The sequence below is a fragment of the Alosa pseudoharengus genome, unplaced genomic scaffold, assembly GCF_046254945.1.
Source record: "Alosa pseudoharengus isolate Yale_2024_CS ecotype anadromous, Long Island Sound unplaced genomic scaffold, YU_APseudo_1.1 YU_APseudo_1.1_scf_11, whole genome shotgun sequence".
NCBI classification, from domain to species: Eukaryota; Metazoa; Chordata; class Actinopteri; order Clupeiformes; family Clupeidae; genus Alosa; species Alosa pseudoharengus.
In genome coordinates, this window is record NW_027468576.1 from 10,568,119 (window position 1) to 10,590,922 (window position 22,804).

Genomic DNA, 22,804 nt, shown 5'->3' on the forward strand with positions numbered 1-22,804 from the left:
CAGACTCAGGCGTCTGGAGGATACCGTCCGCTGTACGCTGTACTTCTTCTCCAGACAGCGCAGGGGCGGCTCCTCTGACCTGGCTGACCTTTGACCTTTTCAATGAATATTGAAAACTGACACGTCTCCTATCCTTTCCTACCCTTCTTTCTCATGGCATCAGGATTGTTTTTGTTTATGTTGAATGTGAAGCTGCTGATGGGTGTGTAAAAGGTGTGTGTATGTGTGTGTTTTATGGATTTCTTATGAGAGAAGCTTTTCTGGGGCCTTCTTTATTTCTTAAAATGGAGTCTAATAGTGGAGACCTTGTCTTGGGTAGCAATCATCACTACTGTGATTGTGATTCAGCCACTGTTGGTTGGTTCCTGGCAAGGTTACTTTTGGTGGCTCGTGCCTGTTATTTTGGCGTAAGTCAGACAGACTACAGACAGTATTTAGCGACTTCGGTGTCGTGCAGGTTGACTTGGATAATACATCCAGTTAAGTGTTGACATACATTTCACACAACCCGACTGTACCAGAGTGCATTAAGGTGGTAATCCAGTGCTGTCTCATTGTAAAAAAAAAAAAAAACCTGACTTATAATCACTCCATGTGTTTGTTTTTACCAAACTTCTTTCAAGAACAAGTTGCTGCAGGCGTGGAGAAAGTAGTGGTTTGTGAAAGTAGGTTACTGTTGCCCTTTACTCTGGCATCTCATTCTGGATGTGTATATTCTAACAATGATGCCCCTTTGAGCAGAGGCGGTAGTGCTCCAGGTTAGATACCATGCTTCATGTAAAACACTAACTAATCCTGCAGAGGGCGCTCTTGTGACAAGAGCCATGCTGGTATACAACTATTAATATCATCATCACCATCTTAATTAGACAAATTCATTAATGGATTTAAACAGCAGTAACAGGCCATTTTCACCATCATCGAGCATTGTGCATATCTAAACAACTCATCGATGCATTGTAACTATTATCTTACTGATTCTATTGTATGTACTGTTCCCTTACCAAACCACTTTGAGAGGCCTGTCACCCAGTCACACTCGACCTCTGGGAACAGGATCATCACCCCCGGTGGACAGACCAACTTTGACAACCGCATCTCGGACCACCGACGACCATGTTTTTTTGTAGTTGATGTTGAAATGTTCTGAAATTCAGTTGGATGGCAGTACTTCCATTATCTGTGCTCTCGTGGGCATGTTTCCTTATATGTTTTAATGTTGTGACACATGCCATTCATCCTGTTCTCTTTCAATACATTGTTCTAATAAAATGTACCTAAAAGTCCGAGTCCTATTCCTTCTTTGCCACACCGCAACTTCTGTCAGCCATGTAATCTTTACGGTGCCATCTCAGCATTCTCATGTATGGATTATTTATTTATACAATAGAGTAAAGCACACACTGTTCTTCAAAATCGTTATAATTCTGCTTTTCTCTTGGTCATGTTTTACAAAGCATCTGTCTAGTGATTTCGAGCGACAAAACTAAATCCACCAATCAGTTGTTCACCAAGTTTATTACCAAATGCGTTTTGGAACATATGGCTTTGCAACAGGATTTTAAGAAGGAACCTCCTGAACATTAGAAGGATATAGGAGTTAAAAAGTAGTTTTATTTAAACCTCTGTTGATCTATTCATGTTGCAATACTCCATATAAAGATATTAAAATTATTACGAGGCTCTATTTACAAGTCAATAATATTAAGAAGGAAATATATTACAGCCTTGCATTAACATGCTTACGTTATTAACCAACATATTTACACCTTTGTATGTGAGATCGACACAACCTACTGAAGCACAGCAAACACCAGATGAATATTTCATTTCACTGGTGAAACACGAAAGTTAATGTGCAAACAGTACTCCATCAGTAAATCCAGTGGGTTTTTCTAGCAGGCTTAGGCCTCGCTTTAGCTCTTTGTATCCATGTCCATTTGGTTTCTTTAGTATAGTCATGCGCTCACCTGCCTGTTTCTGTACTACCCCTTCTTAAGAGGCTAATACTACTACGTTCTTGGCATTAAAATTGCTGTGTTCAACACATCAACACTGAGATACAACATCCATACCAGAGTTCCTTTTTTACATGAACACTTTTCAAAAGTCCAGTCCTCAGAGGATCTGGAAGATTCCTGTCCCATGTAGACTCCAGGTCTGCTCCAGGTCCACTCATCAAGTGGTGTTCCACTACTCTTCTACTAGAGGTGCGTAGAGAGTCCTTTGTAACACCAGGCTTTTGATGAAGTGGTGTTTTGCTGCTCTTTAACTCAGCTGTGCCTTGGCAACAACTGCCTCTCATCATCCATCTGTTCAGACGTAGATCGAGACCAAGTCTCGTGAACACTGTACAAACACAAACACACATGTGAGTCTATGTCCAGAGGCATTCTGGGAAAAGTGCACCTCCATCAGCCTCCATGTGAGTAGAGTCCTGAGGCTGGTCTGTCCTTCTGTGAGCCTGGCCTTAATTACCGAATCAACGTCCATTTATAGGCCACAATAAACTGTTCATTAGCAGACGTATAAAGTCCAGTTGCAGTCCGCGTGGGACCGACCAGAGCGATTAGAGCTCCGTGTGTTTGACCGGCGGCTCCAGCTTTCTGGACAGGGCCGTGAGAATGAGGTTGAACTTGTCGTAGCGCTCAGCCTGGTTGACGGCCGCACCCCGGCTGCCCCAGAGCAGACGCAGCTGAAAGTCCGTCCTGAAGATCTCCAGCAGGTCTGCGTCCACCTGGAAGTCTACGAAGGAGGAGGGGGAGGGAGGAAGGAAGGAAGGACAAGCCAGGTCAGGAGGAGTCCAGTTGTTCAGCCAGCTTAATTTGGTTTTTCATTTCCCTTCTGTGTTTGCATGCATAAGAGTGTTACCTTGAATCACATGCTTGATTGTGTGTGTGTGTGTGTGAGTGAGTTTGCATGCATAAGCTCCCTACCTTGCAGAGCTTTCTTTGCATTGGCAGTGTAGAAGTCTGCATTGTGTGCCATGGCGCGCGCCTCCTCTAGGTGGCGCAGCATGATCTCGCAGCCCTGGTCGTTGCTCTCCCACAGCTCCATGCCCTCAAAGGCCACGGCCGGACGCTCCATCAGGGTCAGCAGAGGCAACAGCAGGGGGACGGTGGTGCTGCTCAGGGGCACGTCCACTACGAAAGGGCAAGAAGGAGAGAGAGGGGCAGATGGTTGGAGGAGGATGGACAGAGATGGAAAGATGGATTATATTTCTTTTATTCCTATATTTTTGTTTTTACTACTGCTCTATTTCCAATATTTTTCCATTTTTATGTACTACACTTTGTTGTGTGGTTTGTCTGCCAAGTGCATTGCTTTGGCAATACGGTTAAAGAGTCTTGCATGCCAGTGAAGTTTTAATTTGGAGAGAAAGAGAGGTGGAAAACAGACAGAGTGGCACAACCAGAAGAGAGAAATAAAGAGACAGGGAGAGAGAGAAAGAAGTGAGGAGGAGAGAGGGAGAGAAAGAAGTGAGGAGGGGAGGGACAGACAGGAAGAAGAAGTGAGGAGGAGAGATGGAGGAGAGGAGAGAGAAGAAGAAAGAGACAGAAAGAAGATGGAGAGAGACATCACAGAGATGGGGGGAGGGCAAATGATGGAGATGGACAGACAGAAAGAGAGAGAGCGTTTGGAGGGTCAGATCGGATGTTTATTTGGGGACCCTTTCAGCTGTTGCTCATTACATGATGTCATCGTATCAGACAGCAATAGCAACCGAACTCCACAACTATGACTGTTCTTTCCAGCATGGCAGCTTCAAACACTTGAAGAGAAAAGCCACACTAAGAATAGACAGTGATGCCATTCTTGGCAGGGTCACTGAAATCCACCCTGTTCCTGTTTTCAGACAGTGCAACACACCCTGCTTTATTTCACTATGCCTGACCTCTTGCGTAAGAAACAATCTCTGGCTCTGTTTATGGTGAGGCTCTGTTACCTAATGAATGTTTTGAGTTTCAAGGGGTCTAGAGTTACCATCATGCACTGTACATAGTAGGCAACTTGGATATCGAGCTGCACGGGCTATTTTCCAGTTCTCTAAAAGCATGTCATACTGTATGTTGGCTATTTTTGCCTTCTGCCCTCTGGTGTGACGCTGGAGCAACGCTAACTCACCAGTGCCCTCGTACAGGCCTTTGTAGAACGGCTTGAGAGACTTCTCATAGATGATGGCCGTCTGAGTGTACTTCCTCCTCAGGGTGGTCCACGTGTGGTCCAGCCTTGTGATCTGTGAAGAGGGGTAGAAAGAAACGAAGAGAGCGCAGGAGAGGGAGAGAGAGAAAGAGAGAGAGAGGGATAAGAAAATGAGGGTCAAAACAGTGGGTACAGTCTTAGTGAATTCCTCTGTTCACAAACAAAAGGCCAAAAGCGTGTGTGTTGTGAGATCCGGCGCGGTGCATGGCTGCTACCTGGGGCATGTCCAGGGCCTTCATTATGGAGGAGAAGGCAAACAGGTCCCCCATGGCGTCCTTCAGCTCCAGGGCCACCAGGATGATGCGGTTGAGGGTGGCGGCTCGCTCCTCCAGGCTTCCTGTGCAGCCCAGGATGTCGACGGCTACTGCTATAGCCATGGTGTGGTGCCTAGGAGCCAGGGGACAGAGAGAATCTTTTTATTTCAGAAAATCCTTTTACAGTCATTAAAAACCTACCAACAGAGAGAGAGAGAGGCAGAAAGAAAGAAAGAAAGGGGTAAGAGAGGGAGTGGGGGTAGAGAGAGATTCTAATGACTTCACACATTAAGAACGTCTGATCCCCTACACCATATTTGTGTGACTCGTTCTACTTAATGGCTTCGGTAATGAAGGTCAGGGGAAGTTGTATGCCATTGTTCCTGTAATCAGGGCTGGATAAAACTAGAATTCTCTCTGTTTCCTTCTCTGCTCTCTCTCAGAGTCTCTGCCTCCTCCTCTCTCCTGGAACAGTCAAAGCCAAGGCAGCTTATTGTTGAGCTCTGTTGTTCTGAAGGGCAGACCACTCAGTTATGTGTCACAGAGTATGTGTGTGTGTGTGTGTTGCTGTCGTTGCTGTCGGTGTTTACCTTTCCATCAGGTCTTGACGCAGTTGCCTTCCATGTGGGAGGGTCAACAGCTCCAGGCCAGAGGTCACACCCATTTGACCCTTCATCTCCTCGGAAACGTTAAGTGTCCTGGCAACCTGTTGGCGACATATTTAGAACAACCTTAGACTAACCCCAAGCACCTAACATCACTTTTAGATACCCCCATCGTTATGTAGCAGAAATGTCTGGCCTGAAATATCTGATCTGAAATGCATGTTACAAAAATAATCTTTAAAAGCTTCTAAAAATGATTTTACTCATGTGCCTGAAAACAGGAAACTCCTCTGACACTTTCTGACCCATTCCACTGAGAGATCCGAGACATTATACTCATAATTACATTTCAATGATCCGCTCCATTACAGTACGAGAATAGCCTTTTTATGGACACTTCAGCAGAGTGGCACTGGACTAGCACGCTGATACTACAATACAGCTGCATGAAACAATCAGTAACACTTTACTTGACAGTATCGACATAAGAGTGACATGACAATGTCGTGAACACATGACACTGTCATGACACATGAAACCTAACCCTAACCCTAATCCTAACCTCTAACCCTAATCCTAACCTTAACTTGTTATGACAAAAACTGAATGTCATTTAATAACAGAAGTGTTATGTCATAAACGTTTATGACTTGTTTATGACACGTTCATGACAGTGTCATGTCACTCTTATGTCACTCTTATGTCGACACTGTCAAGTAAAGTGTAACCACAATCTTCTGCAGTAACAGTACAGATTCATACAGAAAATGAAAAGAAACTGTAAAGTGCTTTGTCCTCCACTGTGTGCATGTCTATCATGCCTCAGTCCACACTGACCATTAAGCATCATGCAAAACACCATTTTGCTAACAATGTCCAGCTACGTCAACAAGGCTGATCCTCTACCCCTAGTGTGCTAACAAATTTATTGAGAAGCTCAGGAGAGAACCTCTACCAGTAAAGTGCTTGTCTAGTACACTTAAAATGTTCTTTTCCTGTCAAGCCAAAAGCTGGTCCTCTACTAGTAAAGTGGAGTTAATGTCTGAAGCGCGATGAGGCCTGTAGCGTTTGAGAAGTGATGAGTGTGTGTCTCACCTGACAGTCTGCCAGCAGGAGGTGTTTGGCGATGACACGGTGGTCCTTGCTGACCACCAGCTCTTTGGCTCTCTTCAGCACAGTCATCTCCAGCGGCTTGTTCTCCGCCATCGGCAGCAGACGGAACGTGGTCTCGCCCGGCCGGAACTGCGACTCCGTCTCGAACACCGGGCGCCGGAACCTGAGTCTCAGCTTCTCCTCGGCCAGCTCGTCCACCTCCGTCCCTCCACCCCTCCCGGTGCCGTCTCGCTCCGGCTGTTGCCGCCGGTCATCTTCCTCCTCCTCTTCCTCCTCCGCATCGAACTCCTCGTCGTCCTCGCTGCCGTTCTCCAGGGCCTCGATGGCGTGGTGGTAGGAGCTGCGGTCCAGTTTGGCCGTGCCATCACTGCCCGCGCTGCCGCCACTGGTGGTGCTGGTGCTCCTCTGGTCCTCGTCTCTCCTCAGTCTCTCCACGTAGCTGCTGCTGCTGGTGTTGCTGCCCAGCGTGCCACTGCTGCCGCCACCAGCGGGCAGCTGCCCATTGATCCGCTCCCAGTCCGCCTGACCACAGGGGCTCAGCTCGCAGTAGTTCACCTCGGCGCTGTAGGGAGCCATCTGCTGCTGCTGCTGCTGCTGCTGGATCATCAGGAGGAGATGCTCCTTCTGCGGCTTCTGTGGGGGCAGTGGGGGCGGGGGGGTGAGGTGCAGCAGGCGTGGGGACCGTGGGATGCCTGTGGCGGGCACCTTGCTGGGTTTGGGGGGCGGCTTGGGGCACAGCTGGCTGTCTGAGCCGCGGATGGCCTCCCCAGCCCGCAGCTCCAGGGGCATCTTCCGTGGCACGGTCGGGCTCAGAGCTGGCTCGCTGCCCGTCCGGAACACTGGGGACTTCGGGCTGGGCTGCAGATCCATGTGGGGAAGCTGGACCTGAGGTCTAGAACCTGCGGATGAAGGATCACAGAGTTCTTTAACATTCAAGAGGAGAACCCCCTGCAGAAAGGTCTTAGCCTCTTGCCTCTTAGCCTGTTCAGTATACCTGACGGCTCTCTTGATGAGATGATAGCATTATCATGCATACAGTACTTTGCTGACTTACATAACATCATGTGTGTGTTTTTCCCTCCATAATAATATAATGTATAGTAATCATGTAACCCTGCTTCCCATGTCAAGCCCAGTGTGTATGGATTAGCCATTTATGGATTGCTTCAGCATAGATGTTTAGAACTGCCTGCACACTCTACTGTACCTTCCTCTGTTGTCTTCTAACCCACTAGAACCAGTCTAGGTTGGGTTCAGTCATGCACCACATGTCTTCCTTCCATAATAATCACGCATAATAATAATAAATAATGATAATAATGATAATAATAATAACCCTACAGGCCTCTCTGTCAGGTGCTGCTGCAGTACAGATTACTCCCTGCAGTTCCCCTTTCTGCATAAGTAACCCAGATAGCAGCCAACTGTGCCACGGATCTGAGCTGGACCTGAGCCAGATCAGGGCCAGAACTACTGCAGGTTTGGCTGCTCTCCAGGCAGTCTGCAATGCCATTAAACAAACGCATGCTCTCAAAGACATTTCCTCTGGAGACGGTGCTCCATTTGCATTTAAAGTGAACTTCACTCACTCACTCACATGAAAGCCCAAATCTTACAAAGGCAAAAGAAGGGAAAGAAAGGGGGGAAGAAAGTTCTGCATGGCGTGCCTATCATCAGACTGTTCTTTGAGAGCAGCCCAGACAGAGTAAACACGCTCAAAAGAGTCACGCAGTGAGGGATTCCTGAGGGGAGAGGAGGGGAGAGGACGGGAGGCGGGCGGCATGGGAACTGACCGAGAGGTAGGAAGCTCTCGGACTGGTGCGTCTTCAGAGGCCGGCGTCGGTCCTGGACGTGGTTGAGACACGCAGGCTGGCTGCCACACTTGTCCTTGTTGCTGTTTTGGGGAAGGGTGTGAGAACAGAACACAACAGCACATTTTCAGTTCAGAGCACGAAACCTTGCCCACACACATATATACACAAGCACACACACACACACATACACATATACACACACACACACACAAATGGGCTTGCCCACAGTGACTAAAGAAAAAGCGCCTCAAACCCAGAAAAGGGGGAGACATCGGATCCCTTTAGCTTTGCGAAGTGCCTCTCCGCGCATAAGCTACCTTGTAATTTGTTGGGGTATTTTTTGTCCTGGGTTTGCTTTGGCATTGTAGTGTCACTGGGTGTTGTGGGTCCCGGGCGGAGAGCGGAGAGAGCTGTACCCGCCCTGAGCCACATCCACAGCCGCAAGGAGGCCTGGCCCAGGGCTGCACTTATCTCTGGGGGCGTCCCGCTGGGAAACCCATTTAGCACAGCTCAACATGACCTGCTGCCGCTGGCTCCACGGAAGAATGAGACAACTTGTGGAGGCTGAAGGGTCTTTTTTTACTCTCAAAAGAGGGGCATTCAGAAGTTGTGGAGCTCGTGGAGGGTTCGTCTTTTCTCTCAAAAGAGAGGCACTCAGATTATAAAAGTTGACAATAAACTGATATTAAGGAGAGGGAATTTGAGCATGTGGTGAACATGTTGAACATGTTTTACCAGTCTGCTGTTTCTAGTGCCATTTTCTTTGCAGCCATCTGTTGGGGCACCAGTATCAGAGCAAATGACACCAAAAAACTCAACAAGTTGATTAAAAGAGCTGGCTCTGTGCTTGGAAGTACACTTGAACCCCTAGAGTTGGTTGTTGAGAGAAGGATGTTGCAAAAGCTCCTTAACATTATGGACAACACCTCACATCCACTGAACGAACTACTAGTCAGACAACAGAGTGTTTTCAGCTGGAGGTTGCTTCAACTGTAACAAGGACTGTTATAGAAAATCATTCCTGCCCACTGCCATAACTATTTACAACAACTCCCCTTTGTGTCGTGAGAAGAAAATCTTGCTGAGAGACAATGCACAGTTTACAACCTCTTCAACAGAGATAATATGCAATTGTATTTATTTTTTTAACTTGTATGTATGTATGTATGTATATGTGTGATATATGTTTACATTATTAATAACACCATAATTTCCCTTTGGGGATGAATAAAGTAATCTTATCTATCTATTTACAGTAAGACATAAGTGAGGAAATGAGAATCTGATAATAATAATATAGTAATTGTTATGTAGAAGAGAGAGATACAAGATTAAAAATGTAAAATGTAAAACATTAAGTCAAGTATAATGTGTTTGTGTTACATAACATAAGAATTTAACCTATAAAATGCCCAGAGCATTTCCTGCATGACTAATTTTATCATTTAGTCCTAATCACGTCGATTACAGGAAAACATCTGCTGCATGTCTGGACAGGTTGGGTGGTAGAACCTGAACTGGTGCCATGGGGGCAGATGCTCTTCCACTCCCTCAAACAAGTTCCTCATAACGGCCCAAACAGAAATCATAGGACGGTTCTCCCTCTCCCTTAGTATCGGATCGCCCCCTATTACCACCAGTCCCGTGTTTCCGTCCTCTTACGTGTATGTGTCACTTAATATTCATTTCTATACAAACCAAGACGGCGGATTCCTAAAGAAAAGCAGGCACCCACACCATAAGTGTATCTAAATTAGCTATGTACCAAAAATTACATTTTACTGTGACTCGAAGAGCTGTAAACAGTCTTGTAAGGCCCCAAATCCGCTTGGAGCTCCAATGGAATTTTGAATTGCGACGAGAGTTCTCGGGCTAACCGTTGATGTGCCGTGAGAAAGGTTAGGAATAGACGACCCACCAGGCCAGCACTAACCTCCGAGCGCGGTAAACAAAATCGGATATTTCAGGCAGTAAAAGCCCCAGTAAGAACCAAACCAGATTTTGTTAAAATCTGCACACCTATGGCTACTGAAAAATGTAAGGTTAATTTATCAAATGTTATTTTGAAGTATTAAAAACATCGTTGTTTTAGAATTTTCTAATGAAATGGGTGATAATTTGAGGTTCCCTATCGGCAGTGCTAAGGGCTTTGCAAAGAAACCTAAAGCTGACAACTTCTTGAGCAATGTTCCTGAGCATGGTTGTTCTGGCAGGATCCCATTGATATTTTATTTTTTTTAATCATCACTAGGCAAATTTTCATGATCAAACAAATAATGACACATGGTTGTGGTTGTCTAGCAACATTGCTCAAAATGTGGCCCTATGTGTCATCCCCTTGAGACGGCTCTCCCACTCACCTGAGGAGGTTCCCCCTGCTGATGGACTGGTCCTGGCTGTGTCCGTTCAGGATGTTCAGACTCAGGCGTTTGGAGGTCTGGCTCTTGCGGTCGGCGAAGTGGGTTCCGTCCGGCCGGAGGGCCCCGACGCCGTACTTCTCCTCCAGGCAGCGCAGGGGCAGCCCGCGGTTGATGGGCTGGAAGATGATGGCGCCCACCACCTCGGAGACAGGCCGGCGGTTGCCCACGTAGTAGCGCACGAGTGCGGGCACGCTGTCGAAGCCCTCCGCCTCCAGCAGGTACTCCACGCGCGAATAGGCCTCGTTCAGCGCCACCACGCGCTTGCTGATCTTGAAGTGCTGTGGGCTGTTCTTCCACTGGCACGTCAGCACGTAGTTCCCCGGGCTCGACAGCGAGTCGCGGATCAGAAAGTCACCGTCCCTCTGGACGAGGTTCTCCGCCACCTGTCATACACACACACACACACACACACACACATTAGCCAGGCATACAACACCATCATCCGGGCTGTCACCAACCACAGAGTCCCAACAGCTGGTTACATATGGGAATCTCCACACGTATCAGATGACACGGCCGTGGCCAGCAGCTGACAGTAGCAGACATCTGGCCCTGATGTGGCCCTGTCTCGGCCCAGAATCTCCTGCACTCTGGGTGGCCCATACACAACATACCCACAGCTGATATTTCCTCAGTAACTACAGTCGCTGTGTCAGTGTGACGTGGTTATCAACATCAACACAGCATCATCATATCAACATGACATTCAAAAGCATCATCGCTGCATAAGAGTCAAACCAGCAGCATGATTTTGAACTGAAAATGTTACGAGCAACTTCATCATCTCATCAAATTCCCTCTCCATCGACCTGCAAACCAAAAACCTTTTGTTGGACTACAGCAGGATCCTTAATTAAAGCATTTCTGTTTGCACAATCTTTTTTAAGGCAGCTACTGGAGAGTTTGGAAATTTAATTAAAAATCCGTGAGTTTGAAAACACCCTCTCTCAACAATCAGGCTTCAGACTGCACACAGGAAGAGTGATATTAAAAGCTATTAAGATCAGCTGATGCCACCAGGCTTTCTGGGGACGGCTTGTGTAATGGTGTTTTCCTCTCAGGGGTCTGAACTCTTAGTAAAGCTGTGTGTGTGTGTATGTGTGTGTGTTTGTTTGTGTGCATGTGTGTGTGTGTGTGGGCATTGAGCTCTACTGTTATGGCACACTATCACATGCCCCCGGATAAGCACACACTGAAAACACCTCCAATTACCCTGCATGGCATGAGTCTACAGTATATATACTATACATACATATATATATATATACACACACACACACACACACACACACACATATGCTATAAGTGCACTACACTCATACACACACACACTCCAATACACACTGTGTTGAACAAGATTGAAATCAAAGCCACTTTCAAAGGCCCATTTCACTGCATAAGAGTTGCTATTGGAGACCCATTCCTCCATGTAATCTCAAACAGCTGTTCGGATACAGAAGGGTTTATTTGACATGTCTGGTTGGTTTTTGTCACAGGACGGTATTCACAGAGCTGGATGTTGATGTTGGGTACATCTTTAGCAGTTATGTAATACTCCAGACAATTTAGCCTTTGTTAATTTGTTTACTGGTGGGAACAACATTGTTCTAGTTTCTCACCAGTACACCTACTGTAGATTAGGGTGTGACCTGTCTTGCAACATCTGTGTCACCTTTAGTAATACTAATCGCTTCAAAATCGGTTTAAAGGACCATGCCAACTTTTTGGGAAATTAACTTTGCTATTGCTATTAGATTTGCTGTCTACCCCAGAATTAGATAAGAGGATATATATGCTTCATTTCTCTATCTGTGCAATAACCTAGTCTCACACTGTTAGTCTAGCTTAGCAGAGAAGAGAATGGAATGTGTCCCCTGTGTATCTAACTCTCGGGTAGATGGCAATTAAGCTCATTTCCCCAAAAGTTGGCTTGTTCCTGTGACCAACGTCAAAGAGAAAGTTCAGCTTAGCAGCACCTGAGGATAAAATGAAAATCCTTTAAATACTGCACACATACGTGTTTAACTAGAACAGGATTACTGGATCACTGCTTGGAATCAGTAGGAACAGATCATCTGCGTAGAACAGCCCCTAGATGCGTGCTGTTCCCTCTCCTCTCCACCCCTGCCCTGCCCGGCTGGTTCGACTTGTTCCTGCTGAAAGACACCTGGCCGTGTCTGTAAATATGACCTGTGTGGACTGTACTACGTGCTGCCGCACCCTTTGTGAACGCCACAACGGTGTGTGAGATGGAAGGGTGTGTCTGTGTGCTCCAAGCTGGTACGCTTTCATTTGTGTTTATTCATTTACCAGACACTTTTATCCAAAGCGACTTACATGTCAATTATATTACAAGGGCCATTCTCCCCAGAGCAACTCGGGGTTAAGTGCCTTGCTCAAGGGCACAACAGTGGAGGCCAGGAATTGAACCCACAACTTCTCAAGCTACTGCGTGCTAGCCCAGCACAGTGACTGCCATTTTGGGGAAAGAAGACGCAAGATGGGCACTCATGGCCCAGTGCCTTCCTTGTTATACACACACACACTGAACCCTGAACAACCCCCCGCACCTCCCCAGAGTTTTTTTTCTAGTGAGTGTGTGTGTGTGTAACTTCTCCTGTAGGGGGGGAGCATGACAGGCCTAAACCCCTGTTACAGTGTGTGATAACGATATGAGCCTAACCAACCAGTACTTCTGTGCTTTATCTTATCTTCATCAGAGAATAACGCAAGTGAATTGTTTGATAACAGGAGAGGAGCTAGTGTCCCACGCGTCACACGACAGGCGCCTGGGAAAGTCAGTTAAGCACTGAAGATGTCACAGGCTTAGTCATAGACTAGCACAACACAGAAGTAAACCACCATACCAAGTTCATGAATCATAATAAAATGGCCTTGGTGAGTGGAGTACGTGTTGCACACTGAGTGAGACAGTAGAGTTCTGTGTGTGGGAGGAAACAATAGACGCTGGGGGTAGTGAGGTGGTGGGTGGGGGTCTGGGCGGGGGTGGTGTTAGCTGTGGGGGCAGCAGACTGGAGTAGACTGCTCCTAATGTGATTAGTGGGGGGGGGGGGGGGCTGTGGCCAGGCTAACACAGTCAGGCTTTTAGGGAGAGAGTGATGAGGGCACTGGGCCAAATGAACTGACTGGTCTGGTCGAGGCCGCAGCTGCAGAGGGGAACAACACCCAGGGTTGCTTAAGAGGACAACACATTTATAAATTACGCTCCCATCATCATCAACGTCAACATGATGTGTGGTTCTGTGAGGGCTGGCCGTGTTTAAACCATCGCTGTGGGCTAAATCAACCTAAAATCACAAAGTTTGTCAAAAGGTTCTCTTACAAGAAGGGGATTTTTACTGCTTAAAGATAGGAAGCAAATTTGAGATGTTCAAGCAGGAAGCCTTTGGGGAATTCTATATGGATTGACTCTTTGGATATCTGGCCACTGGAGGACAAATGCACCTCACCTAAAACCACACAGGAAATGTGTTTTAATATCCTCATTCATCAGGAAGAATAACTGCACGTGCTTCCTCTAGTCTGCATGTGTGCTACTGAGACACTTGGAATCCAGAGCTGAGATATTAACACAACTAAGAAATTAATCATATTCCAGCAAACTGGACTCATATAGCAAACTGCAGAGGTTCACCCAACCCCAGCGATGTGAATTAAATCTTGCACAAGTTCACACCATCTTGCCTCCTCATCATTGGCATTCTGCTGCAGCCTCTGCTGCTGCTGCTGCCTGGTGTCCCCTAAGGCACCTGTCTGTCCATCGGGGTCCCCACATACTCAGCTGTGCCCTCATGCAATGCAAGCCACAGGTTTACAGCTACACTGACCCACTGCCTCAGACCCCCCCCACCCACACACACACACACATAACAGAGACCAACCAGAATGTTCACAGGCGTCCATTTACATACCCCCCCCCAAACACACACATACACACACACAACAGAGCAGAGTGAAAGCAGAGTGTCCACCACAGTTGCCTGGTCAAGGGAATCCACTGACAGCCGAGTATTTATCTCTCACTCTCTCACTTTCACGCTCTCTGCTCTCAGTCTCATAGATGGCATGGGAGGTATGTAAGGCGCTTGTCCTCGGTGGACAGAGGAAAGGAGAGGAGAGGAGGTGCCAGTCTGGAATGACTGACATGAGGGGCCTGCAGGTGTCACAGCACAGAAAGAGCAATTGGTGCTAGAAGGGGTCAGGCCCGGAATGGAACCCCCGGGAAGATACCATGGCATTGTGATGTCATAATCAGCAAGACTCTAGAACTGATCTCGCGCTGATATCTAGCAATGCCGATGAGCAGCTGATCTCTGTTCCAAATCCCATACCACCCCAATCTGGGACGTCTGACACAACTATCATTTAATCACCAGTGAGGCTTTGGCATGCACCAGCCCTGACGTGGAATGATAATCCAGTCACCAGCAGAATGCTGGAGTGAGCCCAGCCATGATGCACTGCAGATGCGGTTACATTTAGACATGAGGCTTAGACCCGTTCGGCATGATGCCTTGGAGCTTGATCTGTTTTGAGTCAGAGTGGAATCACCAGTGAGGCTCTGACACCTGAGATTCCAATGCAGACCTGGCACAGTCCCACCTGGACGATGCTGATGACGTAAATCACCAGCGAGACCCAGAATTGGCTATGGCCCAAGGCTGGCGTATGTCTGTTTGAATGATGACCATATAGCCAACAGACAGAGAGTAGAGGTGCACAAAGCCCTGATGTGTCATAGATCCTCTACGGGGTCGTTTGCTGCTCTGCCTGCACTGTGGGCTGTAACTGGAGCCCATGTGTTTGTGGTGTTGACAGCGTCGTGCCTGGAGTCTCCAGCGTCCGTGCACTGCGCACGCATCCTCTCCATGCCTTCTCTAGGTTCGGCCGCGTTACACCAGGAAGGCCAGCAGAGCATGCTGCGTGATTTCATTATCATTTTTCACAAAGACATGAATGTTCCCCTGCCAGAGAAGCAGCATGACTTTCACTAACAGATCTCAAACAAACACACACAAACACACACTCTGAGATGAGTGCATGAAAAACAAGTTTGTCAAAAAAAGAAGACAAGACCGAAGCATTCTAGTCTACCTCCACCGTCTCATCCATCAATATGTTGTTGACATGTTTCAGACACATTTAAAACCAGTAAACAGTAAACATCATTCCAAGTCTATTACATCCCTCCAAACACCTCAAGCAGTGTCCCTCCCACTTGGAAATGTCCCATATTTCTTTCTGGTTAAACCGCAGTGTCCTGTGCCTGATGTTGGCAGTACATGTGTGTGTGTGTCTGTCTACCTGTCTGTTGATGTAGTCTCTCCAAGTTAACTATGTATGTGCAGTTACTGTATACATCCTGTGTGTGTGTGTGTGTGTGTGTGAGTGTGTGTATGTGTGTGTGTGTAGTGTCCGGTGCCTAGCTCTCCATGTCTGTTACATGTCCATGCGTTGTGCTGTATGTATGTGTGTGTGTGTGTGTGTGTGTGTAGTGTCCGGTGCCTAGCTCTCCATGTCTGTTACACGCGTTGTGCTGTATGTAAGTATGTATGTGTATGTATGTGTGTGTGTGTGTGTGTGTGTGTGTGTGTGTGTGTGTGTGTGTGTGTGTGTGTGTGTGTGTGCATCAGGGTCCTTACCTGTCTGGGGATGGCTCCGTGGTACCAGGCGTGGCTGCGGGGCTCCTCGCTGGCCTGCTTCAGCTCTTCCTCCAGCTCCCTGCGCAGCTTCTCTGGTGGCCCGTCCATGATGTACTTGTCCCGGGAGAACTGCACATAGACAGGAACAACAGGCTCTTTCAGCAGCGTCCTCAGAGTCATGGCTGTGACAGGCACAGCCCGATCCAGCAGCTCCACACTCCTCTGTGTGTGTGTGTGTGTGTGTGTGTGTATATGTTGATGTCCGACCAGTTCTTTCTTTCTTCAATTGATTCTCTCTCTCTCTCTTTCTCTGCCAAGCACACAAATACAATCCTTATCTCTTTCTCTCTCTCTGTTCCTCTCACAGCCTCTGTGTATGTCTTTCAGTCTCTATTTCTCTCTCTCTAATACTGCCTCTTACAATCTTTCACTGTCTGTCTCTGTGCCTCTCGTAGTGTCTCTTTCTCTTCTCCCTGTCTCTCTCTCTCTCTCTCTCTCTCTCTGCTGTTGTGGACAGTGTGGACTCTCTACCTGCTGTGATTGGAGACACAGCGTTGTCATTTCCGATAGGAATGAGTCGTCCTGGAGCTCCTCCCAACGTCCTGCCCCTACACCTACGTCCTCCCCTCTCTCTCACACACACACACACACACACACACACCTCCCTCGCCTGGGCCTCAGGGTAGGCCCTACCTTCACCTGTACATGTACACACACACACACACACACACACACACACACACACACACACACACACACACACACACACACACACACACATGACACTGAAGTGCTATGTTGCTTTATGACTCATTCTCAGGCTGGCCTTCAGAAGAGTCCGACGACTGGGGAAAAACACACATTGTGTCATCAGACACTGAAGGGCAGGAAAAAAAGAGCCATCTCTCCCGTCAGGAAGAGGAAGCCCGACTGCACCAAGGACAATGGGCTTCCCCACCGCTGACACGCAACAGCAGCCGGCACGCCCCCTGGGCCCTCCAGGGCAGGGATACTTTCCAGAAGCATTTCAAATCCAAATAAATCTGCTGTTTTTGTGCTCATGCTCGGGTGGCTTACTAAACAATAAACAGGACAAGTCTGCTTATTAAAGTTGCTCGTCGTTGATGATAAGTTTGGTTTTAAGCTAAATGTCACCATAGTCTGTTTCACTGTTCTAGGTTCCATGTGTCCGCTCAGACAGAAGGAACCTGACAGTTGGAACTGACTGTTAAAGAGCTGTACCAGACAGCTGCTGATGGTGGAACCTATTTGCTCAGAGGCAAAACAAATCCTGATGGCAGAACCGATCTCCCTTACATGGGGCATAAGTTCACATAGTTCCTAAAGGCAGAGCTGATATCCCCCACATGGGGCATAAGTTCACATAGTTCCTAAAGGCAGAGCTGATATCCCCCACATGGGGCATAAGTTCACATAGTTCCTAAAGGCAGAGCTGATATCCCCCACATGGGGCATAAGTTCACATAGTTCCTAAAGGCAGAGCTGATATCCCCCACATGGGGCATAAGTTCAGATAGTTCCTAAAGGCAGAGCTGATATCCCCCACATGGGGCATAAGTTCAGATAGTTCCTAAAGGCAGAACAGATCTGCCCCACATGGGGCATAAGTTCAGATAGTTCCTGATGGCAGAACATAACTCCCCCACATGGGGTGTAAGTTCAGGCAAGTGCCTCCACTGCTGAATTATAGGACTCCCTGGACTAGAGACCATTTAATATCTTGATCGCAAGTGCAAAGACCAACTGGCTCTCTTCAGCTGTAATTAGTTTTACTGTTGTTATCCATTGCAAAATAAGAACAACACAGGGATCAGTTTCTAACAAAGACCTTTCAGTTTTAGTGGAGAAGTCCATCTCCCCCTCCCTCCCCCCAAATCTCTCTCTCTCTCTCTATTTCATTCACACAACCACAGGGAGTTACTCTAATTAGAAATGTTGGGTGGGAGAGAGAGTTCACAATGTTCTTGAGTGTTGCCAGTGGTGGCATCCTTTTGTTTCGTTTGTTTTGACAGCAAACAAAAAAAGCCATTCAATTGGACGCCACTCACACAAACGAACACGGGGTGAAGGACACAGGGACCGGTTGTGTGGAACGAACTGGCCACTGATTAATGACCCCCATCAACTATTACGCAATCTGGAATTATTTCTATTCTGCAGAAAGATACTTTGAGTTCAAGATGTTTCTGTTTGATGCAGCATGGCTGAATTGTTTACAATCCTTCAGTAGAGAGAGAGAGAAGGTGAGAGCTGCACTTTTATGGCTTTGGTCTATACAGCAGTGGAACTTTGATTCCGTGGAGTGCATTAAGGAGAATGAGTGTAATCCAGCAGTGAGTGACCACAGCATACTGGCCCCTCGAGACTCGCTCTCCCAAACGGCGGCTTCCTGGACATGAGGAGCGAAACGCCGCCTGGAATGTTCAGAATGTGGCCTGTTGAACCCCAGTGACCAAAACTACTACTTTCACAAAACACCCAGGGCCACTTGAGCAGGCCCAGAAACGTAGCCAATTACAGTAGCACTCGGAAAAACAACCCCCCCCCCCCAACTCACACTCACACACACCATTTTTCTCTCTTTCTCTCTCTTCCCCTCTATCTCTCTCTCTCTCTGTCTTTCTCTCTCCCTCTCTATCTTCCCCTCTCCACAGGACTACAAATCTGAGTGTTCCAACACGGCCCGACAAATTACATGCCAAATCAAATTGACGTCAAGCACCTGGAAATTGTTTAATTTTTTAACAGAGCAAGGGAGAAGCCTGTGTGTTTATGTCCGTGTGTGTGTGTGTACATGTGTGTGTGTGTGTGTGTGTGTGTGCACTGGGGTGATTGCAGGGGCGGAAAAATGTGTCTTCTAAATGAAAATGGATGCTGTTTGTTTTCTAGCGAGAGCTAATTAAGTAGCCCGAGTCAGTCACATGGAGCCGTGCCCACTTTAATATACTTTTATGACCAGGTCCCATCTAAGAGAGAGAGAGGAGAGAGAGAGAGAGAGAGATAGAAAGAGAGAAGGGGGGATAGAGAGGGGGAGATGGAGAGAGGGGGGTTAGTGAGAGGGAGGGAGGGGTATTGAGAGAGAGGGGTAAGAGTGAGTGGGAGGAGAGAGAGAGCGCATCAGTCTCCTGGGTTCATCAGATTAAAATAGGTTTTATGGCCAGGGTGAACTGTTGTGTTATTTTGTGAGAGCTCTCATATAAGACGCTAAAGTGGGCAGACTTCATTAGGAAATGGGGGAAATGTATTTTTGGTGCAGGGCAGTCTGGGGTGTGTGTGTGTGTGTGTGTGTGTGTGTGTGTGTGTGTGTGTGTGTGTGTGTGTGTGTGTGTGTGTGGTGGGGGACGATGTCATAGGTGACTAAAACACTGTGGTGGGTTTTCAGCTTCATTGCCCCTGTGCTAACACTCAGTGAAACCTGCTCTGACAAGCAGATGCTAACGCTATTAAATAATACATGTCCACTCCCGCCCAGTGCAGCCTGGCACAGCGCGCCGTGCCGCACCGGCGTTGTTCAGCAGTGACGTCTCTCGCGCGAGACGCGCTTCACTGACCCCTGGCCCACGGCCCTTTTATTTAGCCCAGACGATGGCCGGGACAGAAAGCCAAAGCGACTGAAAGGGCTTGTGTCAGATTTAAGATGCTGACGCGAGGGCTGTCCCTGAGGATGGGAGCCTTACGGTGCTGGTGAATACTGTATAAGATAGACAGAAGGCGGGAGGGAGGAAGAGAGGGGAAGACGGAGGGGTGGAGAGGCCTGTCAAGCTTCAGGCGCATCACCAACAGGCCGGGGGGGGGGGGGGGCAAGCTGTCACTTTCACTGAGCTCTCCTGTGCCTTTGGGGGTTGCGTTGCAGGCGGAAGTGGGGGCAGAAGTCGGGACAGAAGTGGGGGCAGGGTAGGTCTGTCAGTGTCAGCACAGCCTGGATCAGACTCAGAGCCCCTACAGCATCCCCTCAGGTCACACCCAACCCCCCAACCCAGAGAGCAGGCAGCCACACTTAGACATAGATACCTTCACTGTCCCACTGCCGGCCCAGTGCTGTTCCTGCGTCTAGCAACAAGCCACTGAATATCTGCTGTTTCGCGAATCGTATGCTACATCAATTAGCTTCTACTATAACCAATGGAAGTGAGAGCGCTTCACACACTCGGGAAAAAAAAGGAGACCAGTCTTCAAAAAGGGAGTTTGTGAGCTGCGCACCCAGAGTAGTCTGTTTGATATCCTCTGAGAGCAGGTGACATGACGAGGGCCGCCTGAGCAACAGATCGCACTGGAGTGCCTGTTGACTGGGATAGATGCATAGCTAATGTTGTTTAGCATACCACACACACACACACATACACACACATCGACACAGCACAGCACACAGCTGAAGTTACACACTCATATGTTACACACTCAGCTGAGTTCCACTGACAGGACTGGTGGTGAGGGGATGATGGCGCTCCTCATTAGATCTGGTTTTGTGTTGACTGGCCATGAGGCGTTTCTGTACACAGAAAAACACTGCGGTGCATGAGCAAGGGGCGCTCCCTCAGTGTAAACTGACCGCACCATACATATGAGCCGCAGTGTGAGGGGTCCAGGGGGTTTGCTTGGGCCTCCCGTTCATGTGTTCACACACACACACACACACACACACGTGTGCACGCACATAAACACACATGCACCACTCATACACACACACATGCACACATTCTCTCACACACACACACAACATGTGTCATTCCTCAGGGGGCACAGGCATGCCGTTCCCACGGTTACTGGCAGCGGGCGTGAACTCTGTGTGTCACGGGCGAAGTGGGCTTTGTAGAGCGTTCCGTCTAAAATATGCCGGCAAAAGACTTGCCATTTGAGAGCATGGTGGCCATGTGTTCCTTAGGTGGGCTAGTTCTTGCAGAGTTTAGGCCAGGAGAACAACTCTGAGGCTATGCAGGCAGGTGTGTGTGTGTATTGTTCCGTTCTTACATTAACACAGCTGGAAACCAGAATGGGTTTGTTCCTAAAGGAGGGTTTGATACACTACACCCTCAGAGAATGCTTACATAAATAAATTAAGCTAAATTAAATTCCACTGAGCTGAACTTCAGGGATCTTTCACTAATGCTTGATACAGATTAAAAGGAAGCACAGGGGACACACTTGGCTGCAGTGTCTACACCACATTTGGATTCAAGTGTCCACGAGGACCAGGGTTCGGGTCCGACAGGCGACATTGTCCTGATCCAACCCCATCTCTCTCTCTCTCTATACTTAAAAAAATATACAGACTAGACTCTGAACAAGTCCCATTTCAATTGTGAACCATTGTCTCCACTTCTCTGTAGGTTTTTTTTGACTTGCTACTTGCTAGCCCCTAAAGTGTCACATTTAAGTGGCTAAGGTCACAGTGTCTATAAATTCCTTGAAGCATTGCCAGTTATAAATGGTGCTATATCAATTACTAATTCAATTAGGCTCAGCTTCCAGATGAGATGCCATTGTAAATTGATGGAACAATGGTGATAGTTCTAGACTTAGAGGCGTTGTCCTCTCCACAGGGGAAATACCCTCTTCTCTCCTCTTCTCGTGTCATGTACGGGTATTTTTGTGTGGACTGTAGGCACATGAGTCCAGCCGTGTGTGGGGGCAGAAAATAAACTCAGATGGCAGAGCTATTGTAGTACGCGCTGGGCTGGGCAGAACAGAATGCCCCGGCCTGCCAAGCCAAGACAACACCCAACAAGCCGCGAATGACAGCGACCAGGCGACTCAACACACACACACACACTTTTTTTTCCCTTTCTCTTTTTTGGCCTTCTGAGAAAAACAACTACTCTGATCCGTGTGTGTGTGTGTGTGTGTTTCTTTCTGTCCAGCTTTCTATTTTTTATTCACATCCAGATGTCCAAGGCGTCATCTACACTTCTGGAAAGAACACATCTCTCCTCCTCTCCTCTGTCTCTCTTCTAAAGTGCATTACAGAGAAAGTTTCTAGAAGTGACTTTTTGGAGGGGGGGGGGGTGTTTTATGCCCATATGTCTCCCTGGCACCGCTTTGGAATAACTGGTGCGAGCCAGTGCTTCGCCACCCTGGGGCAATAAACCATTCTCTTACCTCTACTAAAAGCCCCCCCCATAGCACTAATAAAGCCTGAGCCCACACTTTAAAAATAGCTGGAGCCTGAGTTTGTGCAACCCCCCCTCCCACCAGCCATCACGAGGGGGCTCTGCCGGTGCATTTGCACGTCAAATCAATCATTGCAATGCCTCTCGCCTTTTCATCAGCCGGTCGTTTAGACCTCTCCAGCCTTGCATTAAGACCATGTGTTGGCATATTCCACATGAGTGACCACAGCATCTCTCCTCCGTCTGCTGGCCTGTCTCACAGACACACACACACAGGCACACACACACACAGACACAGACACACACACACACACACACACACACACACACACACACACACACACACACACACACACACACACACACACCCACACACACACACACTCACACACACACACAAGCACAGTGGAAGGACATTAGCTGTATGAGACTACAGGTACGTCAAACATTTTAAGTAACTTTCAACCTTTAAAAATAAAAAAAGGAAACAAATTCTTAAAAGGATCAATGTTAGTCAGATCTTGCTAGTCTATCAGCAACTATCACCAGTTAACCACCAGTCATTTGAGACTAAAGTGTTTCTTCCCCACACACACCATATCTC

The 22,804-nt window shown here is 47.7% G+C and overlaps 1 protein-coding gene across 4 annotated transcripts in view; it reads right to left on the minus strand.

Moving 5' to 3' along the window:
- Positions 1-1,499: 1,499 nt before the first annotated feature.
- Positions 1,500-22,804, minus strand: part of bcar3 (BCAR3 adaptor protein, NSP family member) — a 90,473-nt gene continuing 69,168 nt past the window's right edge. For 3 of the 4 annotated variants that reach the window (XM_076277975.1, XM_076277976.1, XM_076277978.1), the window contains 9 exons: positions 16,073-16,201; positions 10,350-10,792; positions 7,969-8,069; positions 6,158-7,074; positions 5,048-5,163; positions 4,419-4,590; positions 4,126-4,237; positions 2,937-3,143; positions 1,500-2,745 (listed from right to left, as the gene is read on the minus strand). In XM_076277975.1, the coding sequence (XP_076134090.1) occupies positions 2,570-2,745; positions 2,937-3,143; positions 4,126-4,237; positions 4,419-4,590; positions 5,048-5,163; positions 6,158-7,074; positions 7,969-8,069; positions 10,350-10,792; positions 16,073-16,201 (2,373 nt within the window). In that variant the 3' untranslated portion in view covers positions 1,500-2,569. Of the gene's footprint in view, positions 2,746-2,936; positions 3,144-4,125; positions 4,238-4,418; positions 4,591-5,047; positions 5,164-6,157; positions 7,075-7,968; positions 8,070-10,349; positions 10,793-16,072; positions 16,202-16,603; positions 16,666-22,804 lie in introns of those variants that run through there. The other variant, XM_076277979.1, reaches the window with a different exon arrangement.